At 41.9% G+C, this 23,227-nt stretch overlaps 1 protein-coding gene across 2 annotated transcripts in view; it reads left to right on the top strand.

Annotated features, from left to right (window-relative positions):
* Positions 1–1,309: 1,309 nt before the first annotated feature.
* nmd3 (NMD3 ribosome export adaptor) overlaps positions 1,310–23,227 on the top strand; it is a 49,266-nt gene continuing 27,348 nt past the window's right edge. Inside the window, exons 1-5 of one of the 2 annotated variants that reach the window (XM_072255416.1) lie at positions 1,310–1,538; positions 9,003–9,137; positions 15,879–15,975; positions 17,462–17,542; positions 19,723–19,851. In XM_072255416.1, coding sequence (XP_072111517.1) covers positions 1,495–1,538; positions 9,003–9,137; positions 15,879–15,975; positions 17,462–17,542; positions 19,723–19,851 — 486 coding nt within the window. In that variant the 5' untranslated portion in view covers positions 1,310–1,494. The other variant, XM_072255417.1, reaches the window with a different exon arrangement.

Below are 23,227 nucleotides of genomic sequence, written 5' to 3'. Positions count from 1 at the left end.
ACTTCTTTCTAAGGATTTGATTTCATTTTTTATCAACAAATCCACCCCAACCCCTCTGGCCACTTGCCTGTCCTTTTGATATGATGTGTATCTTCGGATGTTAAATTCTGAGGTATGATCTACTTTCAATCACAGTTCGGTGATGCCCACAATGTCATACCTGCCAATTTATGACTGTGCTACAAGATCATCCACCTTATTACATATATTGTGTGTTTTCTAATATAACACTTTTGTGTATTTACTACCCTTTTCAATTTTCTCTCCATGTTGCCTGAGGATAAATTCATATCTTCTTTGAAACTTTTTGTCTTATTCTTTATTCTGGAGATCTCCGTAACCTCTCCTGCACTCTCTCACCCTTCTACTTTACTCATACTTTTCCAAGCTGTTGTACCCACACCCTTACTATTTAGTTTAAGGTCCTATCCGCAGCCCTAGTTATGTGATTCACAGGGACCCCATCCCATCGGACAGCTCCCTCCTTCCCCAATGCTGATTCCAATGTCCCACAAGTTGAAACCCCCCATTAAGCCGCATTGTGACTCTGAATATGCAAGTTTTATGGAATTTTATTTTAATAGGTATCAGAATTTGGACGATTTTAGTAAATATTATATCTCCTTTATTTTCAACTGTTTTCGTCTAAAATTGATGTACATCTGTACTCCCAGTTCCGATTTAACCAAATGACACCCATATACTTTGTCTTCAAGTTTAATGTTTCAGAATCAGCTCTCTATAGTGAATGTGACAGTGCCTTGATTTAGTGAGTTCTCTATCCTCTACCTCTGGTCATGATGGTTGTCAACTAACTCATTAGTTGTTAGAAAACAAAGAATAGTGAGAGTGTATCTATTCTGTATTCTCTGGAGTTTAGGGAAGCGAAAGAAAACCTTAATGAAGCTTACAAAATTCTGACAGGCTGGCTGTGCGTTTGAGCGGGTTAAGGAGACTGCAATCAGCATTAAGAATTTAGAATAAGTGGTAAGCCATTTACTACCTAAGCAACGGAAAATTCTTCATGCAGAGATGACGAATCATTGGAGTTTTCTATGGAGACTCATTTGTTTACTTTGTTCAAGCAGAAATCAACGCGTCTGGTAAATTAAGGGGACCATTGCAGGAAAATGGCGTTGAGGTGGCTTAAACATAATCCTGAAGAATAGTGGAGCAGCCTCGAAGGAGCGAATAATCGCACTCTGCTCCTATTTTCCCGTTACACACTCTCCTCTGGTGGGATCTCCAAGGCCACGGTCAGAGTGTGTCGTGACAGGCGCGGCGTGGCCAGCTGTAGGGGTGGGTGGCGGGGGCCTTCGGGGACACGCTGCGGCGCAACTGCGGGCAGCCATTGCTTTCGCATCCTCGCTCTCGGCGTCCTTTTCCTCCTCCGGGTTCTAGTAGGAAAGCGGCGAGGCGCTATGCGGGAGCGGAGCTAGGCTGACTGACTGCTCCGGCTTCCCCTTTGCACGGCAGACGCAGCGTAGAGCCCAGATGGAGTACCTGAAGGAGCCAGCCACCAGCACCCAAGGCCACATGTGAGTAGCAATGTCAGTGCCTGATCACAGCACAAACCCATTCCACGGGAGTGAAGATTAAACAAAGTAAGCCGCAGGTGCTGGAAATCTCAAGTAAATGTGGAAATTATTCAAGCAACACACATCAAAGTTGCTGGTGAACGCAGCAGGCCAAGCAGCATCTCTAGGAAGAGGTGCAGTCGACGTTTCAGGCCGAGACACTTCGTCAGGACTAACTGAAGGAAGAGTGAGTAAGGGATTTGAAAATTGGAGGGGGAGAGGGAGATCCAAAATGATAGGAGAAGACAGGAGGGGGAGGGATGGAGCCAAGAGCTGGACAGGTGATTGGCAAAGGGGGATATGACAGGATCATGGGACAGGAGGTCCGGGAAGAAAGACAAGGGGGGGGGGACCCAGAGGATGGGCAAGAGGTATATTCAGAGGGAGAAAAAGCAGAGTGAGAGAAAGAATGTGTGTATAAAAATAAATAATGGATGGGGTACGAGGGGGAGGTGGGGCATTAGCGGAAGTTAGAGAAGTCGATGTTCATGCCATCAGGTTGGAGGCTACCCAGACGGAATATAAGGTGTTGTTCCTCCAACCTGAGTGTGGCTTCATCTTTACAGTAGAGGAGGCCATGGATAGACATGTCAGAATGGGAATGGGATGTGGAATTAAAATGTGTGGCCACTGGGAGATCCTGCTTTCTCTGGCGGACAGAGCGTAGGTGTTCAGTAAAGCAGTCTCCTAGTCTACGTCGGGTCTTACCAATATATAGAAGGCCACATCGGGAACACTGGATGCAGTATATCACCCCAGCCGACTCACAAGTGAAGTGTCGCCTCACCTGGAAGGACTGTTTGGGGCCCTGAATGGTGGTAAGGGAGGAAGTGTAAGGGCATGTGTAGCACTTGTTCCGCTTACAAGGATATTGTACCTCTTCCTAGAGATGCTGCCTGGCCTGCTGCGTTCACCAGAAACTTTGATGTGTGTTGCTTGAATTTCCAGCATCTGCAGAATTCCTGTTGTTTGCCGAAATTATTCAGGCAGCATTTGTGGAAAAAGAAAGTCAGAGCATCTGGAAACTGGAACTTTAATTGTTTCTCTTTCCATAAGCAACATACCTCACGCTGGGGGGAGACAACTTGCGATTCCGGTATCTGTAGTCTCTCCTGACTTTTCTTTCCACAGATGCCCTCTGACCCTCTTAGTACTTCTAGCAGAAATTGTAAAGTCGTGGTTAATACATCATGGGAACTTTCAACCAACCTTGTCTGTATGAGCCATCAGGTACCATTTTTGGATTAAGAACTGGCTGGCCCATAGAAGTCAGAGTAAGAGTGGAAGGTTGTTAATCTGGCTAGAAGTCCATGATCGGTGGTGTTTTGCAAGAATCAGTGCTAGGACCTCTTATATCAAAGATTTGGATGGAAATTTAGATGGGTGGATTAGCAAGATTGTTAGAGCTGTACACAATGTAAAGGACTATCAAAGAAAATAGTGAGGTATTGATCTGTTGCAGATGTAGTTACAGAAGTGGCAGATGAAGTTTAATCCAGACAAGTGTGAGGTGTTGCACTTCAGGCAGTCAAAGGAGGAATTATACAGTTAATAGTAGACTCCTGACTAGAATTGAGATGCAAAGGGATCTTGAGTTCTTGATGTGGTGGGTTTTAGAATAAGGAAATTATGCTGCATCAATATAAAATTTTAGTCAAACCATACTTGGCTTATTAGGTGCATTTTTGGCCACCCCATTGTATGCATGTGGAGAGGGTGCAGAAGGAGGTTGCCAGCATGCTGCCTGGATTAGAGGGTATGAGCTATAAAGAATGGTTAGACAAACTTGTGTTGTCCTTAGAGCTTTGGGGGGGTTCAGGGGGAACCTGATAGAGGGTTTAAATTTACGAATGGCATAGATTGGGTAGACAGTCAAAATCTGTGTACTAGGGAAGAAATATCAAACACCAGAGGTACCTGGAAAATGCTTGTTTATTGAGATACAGCATGGAATGGGCTCTTCCGGCCCTTGGAGCTCTGCCGCCAAACAACCCTGATTGAACCACAGACAATTTACAATGGCCGATCAGCCTACCAGCTGATACGCCTTTGATCTGTGGAAGAAAACTGGAGACCTTGAGGAAGCCCATGCCAACTTAGGGAGAACGTACAAACTCCTTACAGACAGCGGCGGGAAATGAACCAAGTCGCTGGTACCGTAAAGCATTGTGCTAACCTCTATGCTGCTGTGCCACAGTGGATCAGGCAATTTGGTGGAGTTTGAGGCTTCTAGGTAAACACATGAATATGAAGATAATAAAGGGATATGGATGATAAACTGGAGGAGGACATTTAATATAAATTGGCATCAAGATCAGCACAGCATCATGAGCTGAATGGCCTGTCCAGTGCTGTACAGGAAAAGCACGAGGCAAGTTTTATTTTACACAAACTATGTAGGTGCCTGGAATATGCTTCCAGGGCAGCCTTGGAAACATACAGTATGATAGTAATGTTTAGATTGATACATGCACAGATAGTGAGTAGTGAGGTATGGACCATGAGCAGGCAGATGGAAATAAATCGGTATTGTGATTGGTGGAGACACAGTAAGTTGTAAGTCCTGTTTGTATGCTACACTATAGAATTATGTAAGATTAGGAGAAGCATAGATAGGGTAGATTGTCAAAATCTTTTTCCCATATTAGTTGTTTTGAAGGGGGATCTAAAGGATATTTTTAAAATCTGGAACACAATGCAAGAGGAGGTATTGGGGTCAAATTTAACTATTATGTTCAGGAGACATTTAAACAGGTATTTAACTTGGCAGGGTTTAGAAGGATACAAAGGGTAGATGGAGATAAAAGAGCAGCATCAATTTATTGGCCAAAGAACTAGTTTCTGTGCTGTACAATGCTAAAACTATGAGAGAGCTCAAAAGAAATAGCCTGGTGTCACACATGTAGACGTGGAAAGATTTGGAGATAATCTAAGATAATAGAAGGAGGATGGGTAGATAAAAATGTGTATTGTATGTTCTAGACAGTGGCAGGGCAAGATTGTAGTGGCACTCAACAGTGTATTTTGGATACTTGTGAAAAAGAGCATTCACTACATAAACAAAAATCATACTAAACCAGTAGGAACTTTTAGGCACTGCTCCTCAGAATGATTTCGAGGGTAGTAATGGAAGAGGTTTACTCAGTGGTACGAGTGGTGAGGGACTTCAGTTGTGTGGATCGATTGGAGAAGCTAGGATAGTTTCTAGGATAATTATGAATAAATATAAGTAATTGAAGGAATTTGATAAATCAAATAGAGAACATTATTTCCACTGGCAGCTGAGTTTACTGACTGGTTGTAAATGTGAAGTAGAGATATAGAGCTCTGTAGCACAGAAATAGGCCCCTAGGCCCGTCTAGTCTGTGCTGAACTGTTATTCTGCATAGTCCCATTGACCTGTAGGTGAACCATAGCTCTCTATATTTCTCCCATCTGTGCACTTATCTAAACTTCTCTTAAACATTGCAATTGATCCTGTATCCACCGCTTCCACTGGCAGCTCATTCGAACTCACATTGTCCTCTTGTGTAAAGAAGTTCCACCTCAGGTTCCCCTTAAATATTTCACCTTTTATCTTTAACATGACGTCTAGTTCTAGTGTCACCCAACCTCAGTGGAAAAAGCCTGCTTGCATTTACCCCTCATAATTTTGTGTACCTCTATCAAATCTCCCTTCATTCTCTCAGGTTCCAGGGAATAACATCCTAACCTATTCAATATTTTCCCATAACTCAGGTCCTCAACTCCTGCCAGCATCCTTGTAAATTTTCTCTCTACTCTTTCAATCTTGATCATATTTTTCCTTAGGTAGGTAATCAACACTGTACACAATATTCCAAATTTGGTCTCACCGACATCTTACACAACTTCGACATAACATCCTAACTCCTGTACTCAGTACTCTGATATATGAAGGCTAATGTGCCAAAAGCTCTCTTTACGACTCTATCTACCTGTGACATCGTTTTCAAGAATTATGGATCTGTATTCCCACGTTTCGGTCCCACTCCTTAGTGTTCTACCTTTCACTGTGTAAGCAACTTCCGCCACCTCCAACGGGATCTCATCACCAAGCACATCTTTCCCTCCCCCCCCCCCCTTTCTGCTTCCCACAGGGATCGCTCCCTATGTGACTCCCTTGCCCATTCGTCCCCCCGCCACATCCCTTCCCACCGATCTCCCTCCTGGCACTTATCCTTGTAAGCGGAACAAGTGCTATACCTGCCTTTACACTTCCTCCCTCACCACCATTCAGGGGCCCCAGACAGTCCTTCCAGGTGAGGTGACACTTCACCTGTGAGTCGGCTGGGGTGATATACTGCGTCTGGTGCTCCCGGTGTGGCCTTCTATATATTGGTGAGACCCGACGCAGACTGGGAGACCATTTCACTGAACACCTACGCTCTGTCCGCCAGAGAAAGCGGGATCTCCCAGTGGCCATCCATTTTAATTCCACGTCCTATTCCCATTCTGATATGTCAATCTATGGCCTCCTCTACTGTCAAGATGAAGCCACACTCATCTTGTAACAACAAGATGAACAACACCTTATGTTCCGTCTGGGTAGCCTCCAACCTGATGGCATGAACATTGACTTCTCTGACTTCTGTTAGTGGCTCTCCTCCCCTTCTTACCCCATACCATATTTATTTTTATTTCCCCCCCTTTTTTTTCTTCTCTCCCTGTTCCTCTCACAATCACTCCTTGCCTGCTCTCCATCTTCCTCTGGGCTCCCTTCCCCCTTTCTTTCTCCCTAGGCCTCCTGTCCCATGATCCACCTCTTCTCCAACTCTGTATCCCTTTTGCCAATCAACTTTCCAGATCTTAGCTTCATCCCTCCCCCTCCTGTCTTCTCCTATCATTTCGGATCTCCCCCGACCCCTCCCACTTTCAAAACTGTTACTATCTCTTCTTTCAGTTAGTCCTGACAAAGGGTCTCAGCCCGAAACGTCGACTGTACTTCTTCCTATAGATGCTGCCTGGCCTGCTGTGTTCCACCAGCATTTTGTGTGATGCAGATTTTCTCGTGACTGTAAGTTCTACCCAGTTTTGTCCTTTCAAAGTGGAACACCTCACACCTGCCTGCATTAAATTCCATCTGACATTTTTCACCCCATTTTTCCAGCTGGTGCAGATCCCACTGCAAGCTTTGGGAGCCTTCCTCTCTGTCTATTATGCCCCAAACTTGGTGTCATCTGCAAACTTGCTGATCCAATATAACACATTATAATCCAAATTATTAATATAGATTACAAACAATAATGGACCTGGTATTGATTCCTGCAGCACATCTCTGATCACAGGCCTCCGGTCAGAGAGGCAACCATTTGCTACCACTCTCTGGCTTCTCCCATGAAGCCAATGTCAAATCCAGTTCACCACCTCACCCTGAATGCCAACCGACTGAACTTGCTCCACCTGCCTCCCATGTGGGAATGTGCTAAAGTCAACGTTGACAATGCCCACTGCCTTTCCTCCATCAGCTTTCCTGGTAATCTATAAAAATTTTGTAAGATCGGTTAGACACAAAGCCAAACTGACTATCATTAAACATGCCCTGTTTATCCAAATACTTATATATCCTGTGTCTTAGAATATCTTCCAATAACTTATCCACCACTGATGTTAGACTCACTGGCCTGTAATTTCCCAGCTTATTTTTGGAGCCTTTCTTGAGCAGTGGACGTTAGCTATCCTCCAGTCCTCTAGCGCCTCATCCATGGTAAATGATGTTTTAAATACCTCTCGGGGCCCTGTAATTTCTGCACTAGCCTCCCACAAGGTCCTTGTCAGGCCCTGGGGACTTATCCACCCTAATTTGTCTCAAGACAGCAAGCATCTCCACTTCTATTACACTCACAACACGCTGGAGGAACTCAGCAGGTCGGGCAGCATCCATGGAAACGATCAGTCAACGTTTCAGGCCGGAACCCTTCGTCGGGACTGTAGAGGGAAGGGGCAGAGGCCCTATAAGGAAGGTGGGGGGAGGGTGGGAAGGAGAAGGCTGGTAGGTTCCAGATGAAAAACCAGTAGGGGGAAAGCTAAAGGGGTGGGGAAGGGGAGGCAGGGAGGTGATAGGCAGGAAAGGTGAAGAAGGAATAGGGGAAAACACAATGGGTAGTAGAAGGAGGCGGAACCATGAGGGAGGTAGTAGGCAGCTGGGGGAGGGGGCACAGTGAAATAGGGATAGGGGAAGGGAGGGGGAGGGAATTACTGGAAATTGGAGAATTCAATGTTCATACCAAGGGGCTAGAGACTACTTAGGCAATATATGAGGTGTTGCTCCTCCAACCTGAGTTTAGCCTCATCATGGCAGTAGAGGAGGCCATGTATAGACATATCCGAATGGGAATGTGAAGCAGAGTTGAAGTGGGTGGCAACCAGGAGATCCTGTCTGTTATGGCGGACGGAGCAGAGGTGCCAGAAATATTGACTGATCATTTCCACGGTTGCTGCCCGACCTGCTGAGTTCCTCTAGCGTGTTGTGAGTGTTGCTTTGACTCCAGTATCTGCAGAGTATTTTGTGTTTACGATCCACTTCTGTAGTCTGGATACTGTCCATGACCCCTCTGCTGTTTAGCCTCATTTCTGTAGACTCTGCCAAAGGAAATAATTGACAAAAGGGTAGGACATGTGATGAGAATTCATTTCACACAGAATTATGATCGGAAAGTGTTGGATCAACAAAAGATGATCTTTGAAAGGAAATGGTGTATGAGATTTGGAGGCGATTTGTAGCATTATGGGGTACAAGCAGGGAACAAGTAGGACGGATGTTTACAAACAAGCGTGGGAATTACAAACAAAATAGTTGCTTCTTGTGAAATAAGATCTAATTAAAATTGATATATTTTCCAACGTTCATCACCTCAACTTTGCTGCTCTTGTGCAACTGTGCATTAAACTGTTTAAACATTGGCTGCTCTTTGAATACTTGTCTACCAAGCAATTGCTTCCAGCAACAGGTTAACAGAGAACAGCTTTGCTTTCTGATCTGGTGACCTGTGACTAACTTCTGATATTGATCCTGCCTTTTGTGCCTTAAATATCCAGCTGATGCATAATTATCCATTTTCCATCAGATCATTTTCTATTGCTGGGAGTGCAAAGCATTATTAACAAGTGTGTGCAAGGTTATGATCATACATGTTTAAAAGAAATCAGGTTTTCTGGATTAAGCAGTGAATCAATTTGTTTAAATAATAAACTGAAGTGGTCTAAGCCCTTGCCCCTAGCTTTCAAATTCTCAACATTTATAATTAAATATTAAGAAAGTGCTTCACTGAACTTGTAAAGTTCAAAAAAACTTGGTCTTATCAGCTTCCTTTCTAGAATATGGGAAGGTATGTGCTGTTGCATAATGTTTTATTTGTTAAGTCCCTTTGATATATTGAAATTAATTTTGTTTTCTTTCATCCTTAGTTTATGTTGCCAGTGTGGTGTCCCTATCTCTCCAAATCCTGCAAATATGTGTGTTGCCTGCTTGCGGATCCAAGTTGATATCACAGAAGGAATCCCAAAACAAGTAAATGTTCATTTTTGCAAGCAATGTGAGAGGTAATTTTGCCAAATTTAAGTAACGCTTTGTTTAATAAATGTGTGTATGAGGACAGGGGAAGGCACGAGCTTGTAATAATACAGACGTAAGAGAAATCTGTGTGTTCCTAAACTGACTGGTTCAAGAGTTGCTTACCTCCTACTTCTTTTCTGGAGAGGCTTGGTCTCAATTTATAGTGTTGATTTTAAAAAAAATTCTATAAAGTTCTGTATTCATTGGAGTATTTACTTATTATATAATAGCCTATTCTGTAAAAATAAACACGCTTATGAATCTGGTCTTTTGGAGAGTTGATAGTCAGATATTGATGTCAAGAACATTCCAACCTGATTATTTTTAAACGATCATTCAAACCACTTGAAGTTCAGAGTTTAAAAATATAGCAATATCATTTGATTGTAGAGTTATGAAAATGGTCTATTTATAATCTGCTTAATTTTGCTTTTAAAATGTTGCAGTTTTGAGAAGATTAATCTGGGAGTTATTTGTTTATTATTGCCATATGCACCGAGATACAGTGAAAACTTTTATGTTTGCATGACATCTATTTGGATTATTCCATGTATAAATACATTGAGGTAGTACAAGAACAAGAAAATAAAACAATGTAGAATATACTTTTTTCAGTACAGGGAAAGTGCTGTACAGGTAGAGTCATAATGTCATAGAAGAGTACAGCACACATACAGGCTCCTTGGCCCATCTAGTCCATGCTGAACTATTTAAACTGCCTACTGCTGTTGACTGGGACCATAGCCATCCGTAACCCTAACATCCATGTACCTATCCAAATTTCTCTTAAATGTTGAAATTGAGCTCGCATGTACCACTTGTGCTGACAGCCTGTTCCATGCTCTTACGACTCTCTGAGTGAAGAAGCTTCCCCTCATGTTCCCCTTAAACTTTTCACCTTTCACCCTTAACTCATCACTTCTAGTTGTAGTGCCACCCAGCCTCAGTAGAAAAAGCCTGCTTGCATTTACCCTATCTATACCCCTCATAATTTCCATATAACTTAGGTTCTCCAGACCCAGCAACATCCTTGTAAATTTTCTCTGTACTCTTTCAATCTTATTTACATCTTTCTTGTAAGTAGGTGACCAAAACTGCACACAAAACTCCAAATTAAGTCTCACCAATGTCTTGTACAACTTCAACATAACGTCCCATTTATTGTACTCAGTATTTTGATTAATGAAGCCCAATGTGCCAAGAGCTTTCTTTATGACCCTACCTACTTGCAATGCTGCGCAATGAATTCCCAGGTCCCTTTGTACTGTTGCACTCCTCGGTGCCCTACTGTTCACTGTGTAAGACCTACCCTGGTTGGTTCTACTGAAGTGCAACACCTCAAATTTGTCTGCATTAAATTCCATCTGCCAGTTTTCCAGTTGGTCCAGATCCTGCTGCAAGCCATTCCTCCTGTTCACCACCTCCAATCTTGGCGTCATCCGCAAATTTGCTAATCTAGTAAACCACATTATCATCAAGATCGTTGATATAGATGACAAACAACAAAGTACCCAGCACTGATCCCTGCAGCACTTCATAGTCACAGCCCTCCAGTCAGAGAGGCAACCACCTACTATCACTTTCTGGCTTCTCTCACAACACCAATGTTTAATCCAATTTACTACCTCATTTTGAATGCTGAGTGACTGAACCTTCTTTAGCAACCTCCCATGCAGGGCCTGTAAAGTCCATATAGACAATATCCACTGCTTTGTCTTCATCGACTTTCTTCGAAAAACTCTATAAGGTTAGGCATGACCTGCCATGCATGAACCCATGACTATCCTTAATCAGTCCATGTCCATCCAAATACTCGTACATACTGTCTCTTAGAGTAGCTTACAATGACTTTTCCACTACTGTCATCTCACCAGCCTATAATTTCCTGGTTTATATTTGGAGCCTTTCTTAAATAGCGGAACAACATTGGCCCTCCTCCAATCCTCTGGTACCTCACCTGTCGCTAGGGATGATTTGATTATCTCTGCTAGGGCCCTGGCAATTTCTGCACTTGCCTCTCGCAGGGACTGAGGAAACACCTTGTCAAGCCCTGGGGAATTATCCACCCTAATTTGCCTCTGAGATAGTGATGCTGAGGAATTTAAAGTTACTGACCCTCTCCACCTCTGGTCCCTGATGATTCCTGGCTCATGAACCTCTGGCTTCCATCTCCTGAAGTCTACAATCAGTTCCTTGGTCTTATTGACATTGAGTGAGAGGTTGTTGTTATTACACCACTCAGCCAAGTCTTCAATCTCCCTCCTGTATGTTGATTCATCACCCCCTTTGATATAGCCCACAACAGTGGTGTCATCGGCAAACTTGAATATGGTGTTGAAGTTGTACTTAGCCACACAGTCATAGGTGTAAAGCAGGTAGAGCAGGGGGCACGTATAAGTACATATCCCTGTGGTGCTGCTGTGCTGTAGAGATTGTGGAGGATATGTTTTTGCCTATCTGAACTGACTGGGCTCTACAAATGAGGAAATCCAGGATCCAACTGCAGTACTTGGGTGTGGTGACCCAGGTTTTGGAGCTTCCTGATTAGTTTATAGGGGATGATGGTGTTAAATACTGAGCTGTAATTGATAAAGAGCAACCTGATGTATGCATCTTTGCTGTCCAAATGTTTCATGGTTGTGTGAAGCGCTAGTGAGAGGGCATCTTCTGTAGACTTGTTGCTTTAGTAGGTGAATTTGAGTGGATCTAAGTCATCATTCAGACAGGAGCTGATATGCTTCCACAGCAGCCTCTGAAAGCACTTCGTCACTGTGGATGTAAGTGCCAGTGGGCTGTAGTCCTTTAGACAGGTTACCGCATTCTTCTTGGGCACTGGTACGTTTGAAGCCTGCTTGAAGCAGGTGGGCACCTAACACTGCCGGAGTGAGAGTTTGAAGATGTTGAATACACTAGCCAGTTGGTCAGCACAGATCTTCAGTACTTGGCCTGATCCTCCACCTGGACTGTATGTTTTCCTTGGATTCAGTCTCTTGAAGGCAGCCTGCAAGTCATCTTCAGATACTGAGACTAAAGGTTCATCGGGAGACATTGGGGTGTGCAATGGCTCTTTCCTGTTTTGGTGATCGAAGTGAGCATAGAAGGCATTGAGCTCATCTGGAAGTGAAGCTCTGCTGTCCCCTATGTCGCAAGATTTAACTTTGTAGGAGGTTATGGCATCCAAACCCTGCCACAGCTGTTGAGCATCCCTCATTGATTCCAGTCTAGTCCGGAAACCCCACTTTGCCTGAGAGATGGACTTCCAGAGATATGCCTGCATGTATTGTAGCATGCTTGATCTCCAGACTTGAATGCTTCTGATCTGGTTCTCAGCAGGTTCTGCATTTCATTCTTCATCTAGAGCTTCTGATTGGGGAAAACCCGGAATGATATTGTGGGGACACACTCATCCTCGGCTGTTTTTATGAAGTCTGTAATGACCCTGGTGTAGTCATTCAGGTCCTCAGATGAATTCCTGAGCACGATCTAGTCCACTGACTTAAGACAATTCTATAATTGTTCCTCAGCCTCTCGTGGCCACCACTCGGTTGTCTTGATCTCTGGAGCCTTGCTCTTTAGGCTGTGTCTGTATGCAGGTGGCAGGAGTGCAGCCAGATGATCTGACTTGCCAAAATGCGGACTTGGGAAGGAACGATAGGCATTCCTTATCGAAGTGTAGCACTGGTCTAGAGTGTTGGGACCTCTGGTGCAACAGGTTACGTGCTGGTGATAATTGGGCAGGGTCTTCTTCAAGCATGCAGAGTTAAGGTCACCACCTATAACTTGAAATGCGGCAGGAAAGGCCATTTCTTGTTTACAGACAGCATCGTGCAGTTTTGCGAGCGCTTGCTTATGGGTATACAGACTGTGGTTAGGATCACCGATGAGAGCTCTCGAAGCAAGTAGAATAGCCTACATTTAATCGTTAATTTTTCCAAGTCAGGGGGACAAGAAGTTGACATAACCCCAACATCCATGCACCAGCGAGAATTGACTAAAAAGCATATGCTGCTACCTTTTTCCTTACCAGAATTTGAGCTTTGATCCATTCTGAAAATAGTAAAACGTGATCGGATAGCTGGGTCTGGCGTGACCAAGTCTCAATGCAACAAACAATTGAGATCTGCCTTATCTGCCGCTGATACAGCAGCTTTGCCCTGAGATCGTCAATTTTATTTTCAAATGACTATACATTCGCCAACAAGATGCTTGGAAGAGGAGGCCTCATTCTGCGTCTCCTGCCGCATTTTCAGCCATGATATTGACCCTGAAAGGCGTCGCGATTAACTGCTCTGCATTGAACTGTTGAACTTGAGATCTGAAGATCATTGATGTAACTTTGTATCCTGTTGTTAAGAGGAAATTTACATGTTGCAGATTGCAATGAAAGTAGTTCAAAAGGAATATTTTTAAAAGGAAAACAGGTACAAATTCCTACAGTCCGCAGTGAGTCACCGATGTACATCTGCGCCATCTTCCTTATAGTCAAGTACAAATAATTACTTGATTTCAAGCTACTCAGAGGTATTATTGACAGATGAAATATTACTGAATTGTCACTTTTTTTTGTATGTGGGTAAATGTTCTAACTACATTTGTGGGTAAAAAAATTGAATTTTTGGGTGCATATAATACATTGCATTTTCAGTGAATTTGTTTACTTCTAAAGAATTACTAAGTTGATGTCAGAATAACTTAACATCACAATAGATCAATGGCAGATGCAATCTCCATGGCTCTTCACACGGCTTTAGGCCACCTGGACAACACAAACATCTGCATCAGGATGCTGTTCATCACCTATAGCTCAGCATTTAATACCATCATTCCCACAATCCTAATTGAGAAGTTGCAGTACCTGGGCCTCTGTACCTCCCTCTGTAATTGGATTATCGACTTCCTAACTGGAAGACCACAATCTGTGCGGATTAGTGATAACATGTCCTCTTTGCTGACGATCAACACTGGTGCATCTCAGGGGTGTGTGCTTAGCCCACTGCTCTACTTTCTGTATACACGTGACTGTGTGGCTAGGCATAGCTCAAACACCACCTATAAATTTGCTGACGATACAACCATTGTTGGTAGAATCTCCGATGGAGACGAGAGGGCGTACAGGAGTGAGATATGCCAACTAGTGGAATGGTGCCGCAACAACAACCTGGCACTCAACGTCAGTAAGTTGAAAGAGCTGACTGTGGACTTCAGGAAGGGTAAGACGAAGGAACACATACCAATCCTCACAGAGGGATCAGAAGTGGAGAGAGTGAGCAGCTTCAAGTTCCTGGGTGTCAAGATCTCTGAGGATCTAACCTGGTTCCAACATATTGATGTAGTCATAAAGAAGACAAGGCAGAGGCTATACTTTATTAGGAGTTTGAAGAGATTTGGCATGTCAACAAATACAGTCAAAAACTTCTATAGTTGTACCATGGAGAGCATTCTGACAGGCTGCATCACTGTCTGGTATGGAGGGGCTACTGCACAGGACTGAAAGAAGCTGCAGAAGATTGTAAATCTAGTCAGCTCCATCTTGGGCAGTAGCCTACAAAGTAACCAGGACATCTCAGAAAGGCAGCATCCATTATTAAAGACCTCCAGCACCCAGGGCATGTTACCATCAGGTAGGAGATACAGAAGCCTGAAGGCACACACTCAGTGATTCAGGAACAGCTTCTTCCCCTCTGCCATCTGATTCCTAAATAGACTTTGAAGCTTTGGATACTACGTCACTTTTTTAGTATACAATATTTCTGTTTTTGCACATTTTTTTAATGATCTATTCAATGTACATAATTGATTTACTTGTTTATTATGTTTTGTTTTATTATTATTTTTTCTCTCTGCTAGATTATGTATTGCATTGAACTGCTGCTGCTAAGTTAACAAATTTCACATCACATGCTGGTGATAATAAACCTGATTCTGATTCTGATATCATTTTTATTTAGGATTTCTGTCAAAGATATTGGGCTTTGAGGGGATTGTGGATTTTTCCAAACTTTTCGTATTATAACGGCATCTTTTCTATATTTATTCTACAGAAACAAGTTAGAAGTCATAACAGTGAAAATGTCATTGATAAAGATACCATTCTCTCTCTGTTATGTACTTTAATAATTTGCAAAACAATTATGCTGGAAGTGTATTGGTAAAAAATATTTGCTAAGATTTGGTTTTAACTTTTGGACTACAGTAAATCAGTCCTTTAAAATCAACAATATAGTTTCACCATGCTGAATGTGCAAATATAGCTTGACTTGATGTTGGAGACATGACACCTTATAGAAAAATACTGCTTTTGGGTTACAGAATGAAAGCTTGAAGATATATGGTGATCACTTGTATAATTGAATTAGCTAATGCCACCTAATTCATCAAACTTGCTCAGATTTATTCAAAATACACAACTCTGAAATCTTTCATTTCTCTGAGTAGTCATGAAATCAAGAAAGAAAAGAAAAGGCAGCGTGATCATCAACCCCCAAATCCCACTTCCCTGCAAAAAGAGGATCAGACACATCAACTCGCAAATCCCCGCTTCCGCACAAAAACGCACAAAAAAATGAGCAAAATGGATCTGCTACATAGACCCTAAAATCCCTCCTCCTGCAGAAGAAAAATGAACAAAATGAATCAGGCAAATCAACCCCCAAATCCCTCTTCCTGCTCAAAAAAGTGAACAAAAAATGGAATTAACTTAGATGCTGGCTTTTGATTTTCCTCAACAGATATCTTCAACCTCCTGGAACCTGGATACAATGTGCACTGGAATCAAGAGAACTTTTAACTTTGTGCCTTAAAAAAATGAAGGCCCCTTTGAGCAAGGTTAGTAGATTGGGTCATATGGAAAAAAAGATTGTTTATTTTGAGTTTTGTTTTTCAGAATCTTTATTTAATTGCAGACAAAGAATATTTATACTTCATAGCTTAAGGTTGTGTTGTATTTTTTCAGTTTCAAAGACCTGGTTATAGATCACAAGCTATTACTGATAGTATATTTTGTAAAATTTAACAAGAAAATGTCAGTGTTTATTTTAAAGAAGAAAGTAATCCTTCTGTTTGTTGAATTAGCCGCTAAATATTTAAAAGTAGCTGCAAGTTATCTGATATCAATTTATATACAGTGAATCTACGAAGCTCTTGTGCCAAGATGAGGCCACCCTTGGGGTGGAGGAGCAACAAGTTGTGTTCGTCTGCATGGCATGAATATTGATTTCTCCTTCTGGTCAAAAAAATACTCTCTCCTTCCCCCCCCCCCCCAATTTCCCACTCTGACCTTTTACCCCTTCTCACCTATCCCCTAGGTCCCCACCCCTTTCCCTTTCTCCTCTCCCATCCTATCAGATTAGTCCACTCTCCCATCCTATCAGATTCCTTTCCCACATAGCTGGCTTCACCTATCACCTTACGGATAGCCTCCTTCCTCCCACTCCTCACCTTGTTAACCTGGTGTCTTCCCCCTTCCTTTTCAGTCCTGAAGAAGGTTCTTGGCCCAAAACTTCGACTGTTTATTCATCCCTGGAGATGCTGCCTGACTTGCTGAGTTCCTCCATCATTTGTGTGTGTTGCTATAGTTTTACCACACGGAACAGTTAGCTGGCAGATTTGATCGTACCAAATAAACTTGTAAGAGATATTTTATGTAAAAGATGCTGGGGACTACTAGTAGAGGAGAAATTCTCATTCCAGCACCTATTGCTCATTTGGAATATGAAGTACAAACTTGTGAAATACCAGTTTTGGAAATGTCATCTAGCATATGCTACTGTTTACATCCATCCAATCACCTAATATTATTTTGTGCTTGGTAATTTTTCTTTTAACTAATGTCCTTGGTTAATAGTTAAGCAGTGTGTCTTCTCTATTCTGGAGTCTTAGACAAAATCACCCTTAACAAAGAAATAGTTAAAATAATAGTTGTCAAGTGAAATTTTTGTTTGTGGTCTCTCTGTGGCAAATGTATAGTTTATGATGCTTAGTTATGATTCTCATACTGGTTGCTATAAATACCTGTGTAAATATTATTACTTAGATGAAATTTTGTAGGATGGGATAAATTTTGGAAGGATTTTCATTGGATATTGCCGAATTGACTTTGGGAAGGAGAGAGAGAAAATTGGCAGAGGGAATAACAGTTTGTAAAGAAGGTTTAAATAACTAAATGAGCATTGGAGACTTCATTTTAGAACCTTTATGCTATCCTTATTCTGGTGTAAATTTGGACACATTTCTCTATAGGAAATCTAATGTGGAAAACTAATCATTAAGATACATTAGTTATCAGCATCAGCATGTGGTTTCTCTTACGCAGGTGCGACTTATAGATGCAGGCTTCATTTGGACAGAGCCTCATTCAAAGAGGTTAAAGGTCAAGCTTACCATTCAAAAGGAGGTAAGATGAAGCTTAATCCTTAACAGCAAACTCACTCAAAGCATTATGTCATGACTTGACATTGTCACTTTATTTTGAATATCATGAAGAATCGTGAATGGAAATTTCAAATGTATTTAAAAATTGACATTTAAAGGTGTGTACTGTTACTTCTCTTCAAAATGACATTTGATCATGAGTCCTACACTGCTTTCTTAAGAGTTTGAGCAATGAATCTCCATTTAAATTGGATACAGGTGTCCCCCACTTTTCGAATGTTCGCTTTAGGAAACCTCACTGTTAAGAAAGACCTACATTAGTTACCTGTTTTCACTAACAGAATGTGTTTTCACTGTTACGAGAAAAGGCAGCGCGCGGAAAAAGGCAGCAGCTCTCCCCCGGATTCGGAACGGCATTCTCGCCGGCATTGCTTAAACACATGCCTGTGAGCAGCCGTTAGCAAGATGAGTTCTAGCGTATCGGAGAAGCCTAAAAGAGCTCGTAAGGGTGTTCCACTTAGTGTAAAAACTGAACATAATTAAGGGTTTTGATCGTGGTGAACGAAGTAAGGACAAAGTGAGTTTGGCTTGTGGAAGTTGACGAAGATGATGTTGAAGAGGTTTTGGTATCCCATGACCAAGAACTGATAGATGAAGAGCAGATGCAATTGGAAGAGGAAAGGATAACAATCGAAACCGAATGCAGTAGCGAATGGACCGAAAGTGAAGTTGTCCAGGAACTGAACGTGAAGCAACTGCGAGATTTTCGCTGCAATGATAAAGTACGACTTTAATTTTGAAAGGGTATGTCGGTTTAGGGCATATTTGCAAGATGGTTTGAGTGCTTACAAAGAATTGTATAATAGAAAAATACGCGAGGCTCAGCAGTCAAACATACTGTCGTTTTTCAAGCCTTCCACATCAGCCACAGCAGACGACGAACCTCGACCTTCGACATCGAGGCGGGCAGTCATAGAAGAAGATGACCTGCCTGCCCTGATGGAAACAGACGATGATGAGATGACACCCCAGTGTCCCACCACCACAACCCCCGGGCCGCGGACAGATACCGATTCGCGGAGAATGCAGCTGTAGCCGGGAGGCACCCAGCACATCTTTAAGAAAAATAGCCGTAATAAACAAGCTAATTAATTAGGTGCCGCCTGGCATGTAAACGTTGGCCCAGATCAGAGGCGACGCAATCGGCAATCGCCTCTGATCTGGGCCGACAATTACGTGCCGGGCGGCACCTAATTAATCAGCTTGTTTATTTCGGCTTTTTTCTTAAAGATGTGCTGGGTGCGTCCTGGCCACCGCTGGACCGCTGCATTCTTCGCGGATCGGTATCGGTTCGCTGCCCACCCCAACCTCCGACGACTCAGCCTAACACACCATCATCAGTGTGCTCGGCACTGTCTTCCCGATTCCGGTAAGTGATACTACACTGTACATACATTATTTCTACTTTATATCGGCTGTGTACTTTTACGTGTTATTTGGTGTGATTTGGCAGCTTCATAGCTTAAAGGTTACCGGAGAAAGTGTTTCTGCCGAGAGCGCTTGCTGAGATTTTCGCTACGGAGAACAGTGCAGGCAATGATTGTGGAAAAGTATTTCTACTTTATATAGGCTGTGTATTAATCATATTATTCCTGCTTTTACTATATGTTACTGTTATTTTAGGTTTTATGTGTTATTTGGCATGATTTGATAGGTTATTTTTGGGTCTGCGAATGCTCACAAATTTTTCCCATATAAATAAATGGTAATTGCTTCTTCGCTTTACGACATTCCGGCTTACGAACCATTTCATAGGAACACTCTACCTTCGGATGGCGGGGGAAACCTGTATTCTTAATTTATACTGGGCCAGTTATAACTATGTCAAAGTGCAGTTGCACTTATCCAGAATAAGAAAGTTGCCTGGGAAGCGCTTGTTTATTAGATGAGCTACCTGTGGATAACATTCTCAGTTTTGCATGCCTTATGATGACTTCAGATTTTTTAAAAATTACCTTGCACAATCCACAGCTGGTAAGGTTACTGACTCGGCTGGCTGGCTTTGTTACCTGGATGTCTTCAACCTTTGACATGAGGAACATTTTCTGACCTTATGTACAACTGAAATTATTTATGCTATTAAGTTGTAGTATATAATATTCAATCTATTTTACATTTTCTAATAGCAAGTTTTGTGTGCAGGTAATGAGTGGAACAATATTGCAGCAAGTATTTGTGGTAGATTTTGTCATCCTACCACAGATGTGTGATGATTGCCACCGTGTTGAAGCTAAAGACTACTGGAAAGCAGTAGTGCAAGTTCGCCAGAAGGTGAATAAATTGTTTTTAATGTACAAAAATAATGTACCTTAACATTTTGATGTGAGTAACAGCATTTCATCATTTTGAAAGGTGTAGATATGTGTGTGGAACAAATAGCAGTTAAATGCATAGAATTATTTACTGCAACAAAGCTAATGAAATAACATGGATGAAATAAGGTGCATTATATTGTAACGCAGTTAGAAATTGGCAAGTATGACCTTGCAGACATCACAGAGTTGTGGGTGAAAGAAGATACAGCTGGGAGCTTAACATCCAAGGATATTCATATCGAAAGGGTAGACAGGTGAGCAGAGGGAGTGGCGTGGCTTTGTTGGTTAAAAAAGAAAATATAGATGCCTTATCAGTAGAGTTAAGAAACTGCAAAGGTAAAAAGACCCTGATGGGAGTTATAAGCAAGCATCTGAATAGTAGCCAGGATATGAGATACAAATTACAATGAGAGATAGAAAAGGCATGTAAAAAGGGCAATGTTACAATGGTCATGGGGGATTTCAGTTTGCAGGTAGATTGAAAAATCTATGTTCGTCCATCGTCATCGATGAAGACCTCGACACCATGATTGGAAAATCGGGCTGGTGTTGGATCTCAAGAGAAGGAATTTGTAAAATGCCTAGCAGATGACTTTTTATAGCAGTTTGTAGTCGAACCCAACAGGGAGAAGGCAATTCTGAATTAAGTGTGTAATGAACCAGATTTGATTATGGAGTTTAAGGTACAGGAACCCTTAGGAGGCAGTAGTCACTCACTCTGCAGTTTGAGAGGGAGAAGCTAAGGTCAGATGTATCGGTATTACATTGGTGTAAGAGGAATAACAGAGGTATGAGAGAGGAGCCAACCAAAGTTGATTGGAAGGGGACACTAGTAGGGATGATGGTAGAGCAGCAGTGGCTGAAGTTTCTGGGAGTAATTCGGAGGATGCAGGATTCATTCATTCCAATGAAGAAGAAGTGTTTTAAAGGGAGAATGAGGCAACTGTGGCTGATACAGGAAGTCATAGACAGCATAAAAGCAAAAGAAACGGCATATAAAATAGTAAGAATCAGTGGGAAATTAGAGAATGGGGAAACTTTTTAAAACCAGCCATAGACGACTCAAAAAGCAATAAGGATAAAAAAGATGAACTATGAAGGTGAGCCAGCCAATAATATAAAAGAGGTTACCAAAAGTTTTTTAGATGTATAAAGAGTAAAACAGAGGCAAGAGTAGTCATTGGACAGCTGGATGCTCGAGAAGTAGAAATGGAGATTTAAAAAAAACAGCAGGCAAACTGAATAATTACGTATTTTTTATCAGTCTTCACGATGGAAGATGCCAGAAAGTCGAGTGTGTCAGGAGATAGAAATGAGTATAGTTGTTACTACTAAGGAGACAGCACTTAGGAAGAAGAAAGGTCTGAAGATAGATAAGTTAACTGGACCAGGTAAACACCCCAGGTTTCTGAAAGAGGCGGCTGAAAGAGATTGTGGAGGCATTAGTAGTGATCTTTCAAGAATAGCTAGATTCTGGAATTGTTCTGGAGGATTGGAAAATTGCAAATTTCACTCCACTCTATAAGAAGAGAGAGAGGCACAAGACAGGAAATTATAGGCCAGCTAGCCTGACTTCAATGGTTGACAAGTTGTAAGAATCCATTATTAAAGATGAGGTTTTGGGATTTGAAGGCACTTGATAAAATAGGCATAGTTTCCTATGGGGACAGTTTTTCTGACAAATCTGTTGGAATTCTTTCAGGAAACAACAGGTAGGATAGACAAAGGAGAGTCAGTGGATATTGTTTACTTGGCGTTTCAGAAGGCCTTTGACAAGATGCTGCACATTGGGCTACTAAACATAATAGGAGCCCATGGAATTATAAGAAAGATACGAGCATCGATAGAAGATTGGCTGTCTGGCAGAAGGCAGAAAGTGGAGAAAAAAAACATTGCCTTTACTGGTTAGCTGCTGGTGATTAATGGTGTTCTGCAGGGGCTGATGTTGGGTTCACCACTTTCCATGTTATATGTAAATGATCTGTATGATGGAATTGATGGCTTTGTTGCCTTGTTTGTGGATGTCAAAAGAGGTGGAGGGACAAACAGTGTTGAGGAATTGAGGAGATTGCAGAAAGACTTGGAGAGATTAGGAGAATAGGAAAAGTAGTGTCAGATTTTACAGTGTAGGCAAGTATATGGTCGTGCATTTTGGTAGAAGGAATGAACTTTTTACTGTTGGACTTGGCTGCTCGGGAGGTCGTTCCTGCCTGTGGCCATCGAACATGCAGCTCCTCCTGTGGAGAATCAGACACCCTGAGCCAATAGACTGGTCCTGGACTTATTTTCCATCTGGCATAGTTTGCATTTTGTTGTTTGATTGTTGGTGGTTTTTGTATTGCTATATTTACGCTCTATTCTTGGTTGGTGCGGCTGTAATGAAACCAAATTTCCCTCGGGATTAATAAAGTATATCTATCTATCTACCTAAAGCCTTAAGCTATTTCTAAATAGGGAACAAATTCAGAAATCAGAGGTCAAAAGGACTTGGGATTCCCTAAAGGTTAACTTGCAGTTTGAGTCAGTAGTAAGGAAGGCAAATGCAATGTTAGCATTCTTCGCGTGAGGACTAGAATACAAAACTGAGGGTTTATAAGGCATTGGTCAGACTGCAGTCGTAGTATTGTATTCAGTTTTTGGCCCTATAATTTAAGAAATGATGTTCTGGCATTAGAGGAGCCAGAGGAGGTTTATGAGAATGATCCAAGAATGAAAGAGTTAATGCATGATGACTGTTTGTACTCCTTGGGAGTTTAGAAGAATGAGGGGAGAGTTCTCATTGGAATCTACTGAATATTGAAAGGCTTAGATGAGTGGACGTGGGGTGAATGTTTCCTATAGTGGGAGAGTGTAGGACAAGGGGACCCTAGCCTCAGAACAGAGATGAGAAGAAATTTCTTAGTCAGAGGGTAATGAATTAATGGAGTTCATTGCCACAGAAGACTGGAGGCCAGTCTTTGGGTAGATTTAAAGCAGAGGTAATAGGTTCCTGATTAGTTAAGGTGTTAAAGAGTTACAGCGAGTAGGCAAGAGATTGAGGTTTAGAGGGTAAATAAATCAACCATGATGGATAGTGGTTAATTATTTACATAGCATTAAATAGCACACTGATTTATTTAATAGCTCACTTTGTTAAATGTGTATTTTTTTTTCTGTCACAAATTGGAAGTCCCATGGTGATGTGATATCATTAAATCTTTTCACATAAATACTTGCTTCATTTGTAAAGTTTTATGTATATAGCTACAATATTGTTAGTTACAACAGATGGATTGGTGGATATATAAGCATGAGTGTAAACAACATGTCTGTTTGGAATAATTGGCAAAAAG

Source organism: Mobula birostris, chromosome 4 (assembly GCF_030028105.1).
Source record: "Mobula birostris isolate sMobBir1 chromosome 4, sMobBir1.hap1, whole genome shotgun sequence".
In the NCBI taxonomy this organism is placed as follows: Eukaryota; Metazoa; Chordata; class Chondrichthyes; order Myliobatiformes; family Myliobatidae; genus Mobula; species Mobula birostris.
This window is presented reverse-complemented; position numbering and strand designations above follow the sequence as displayed.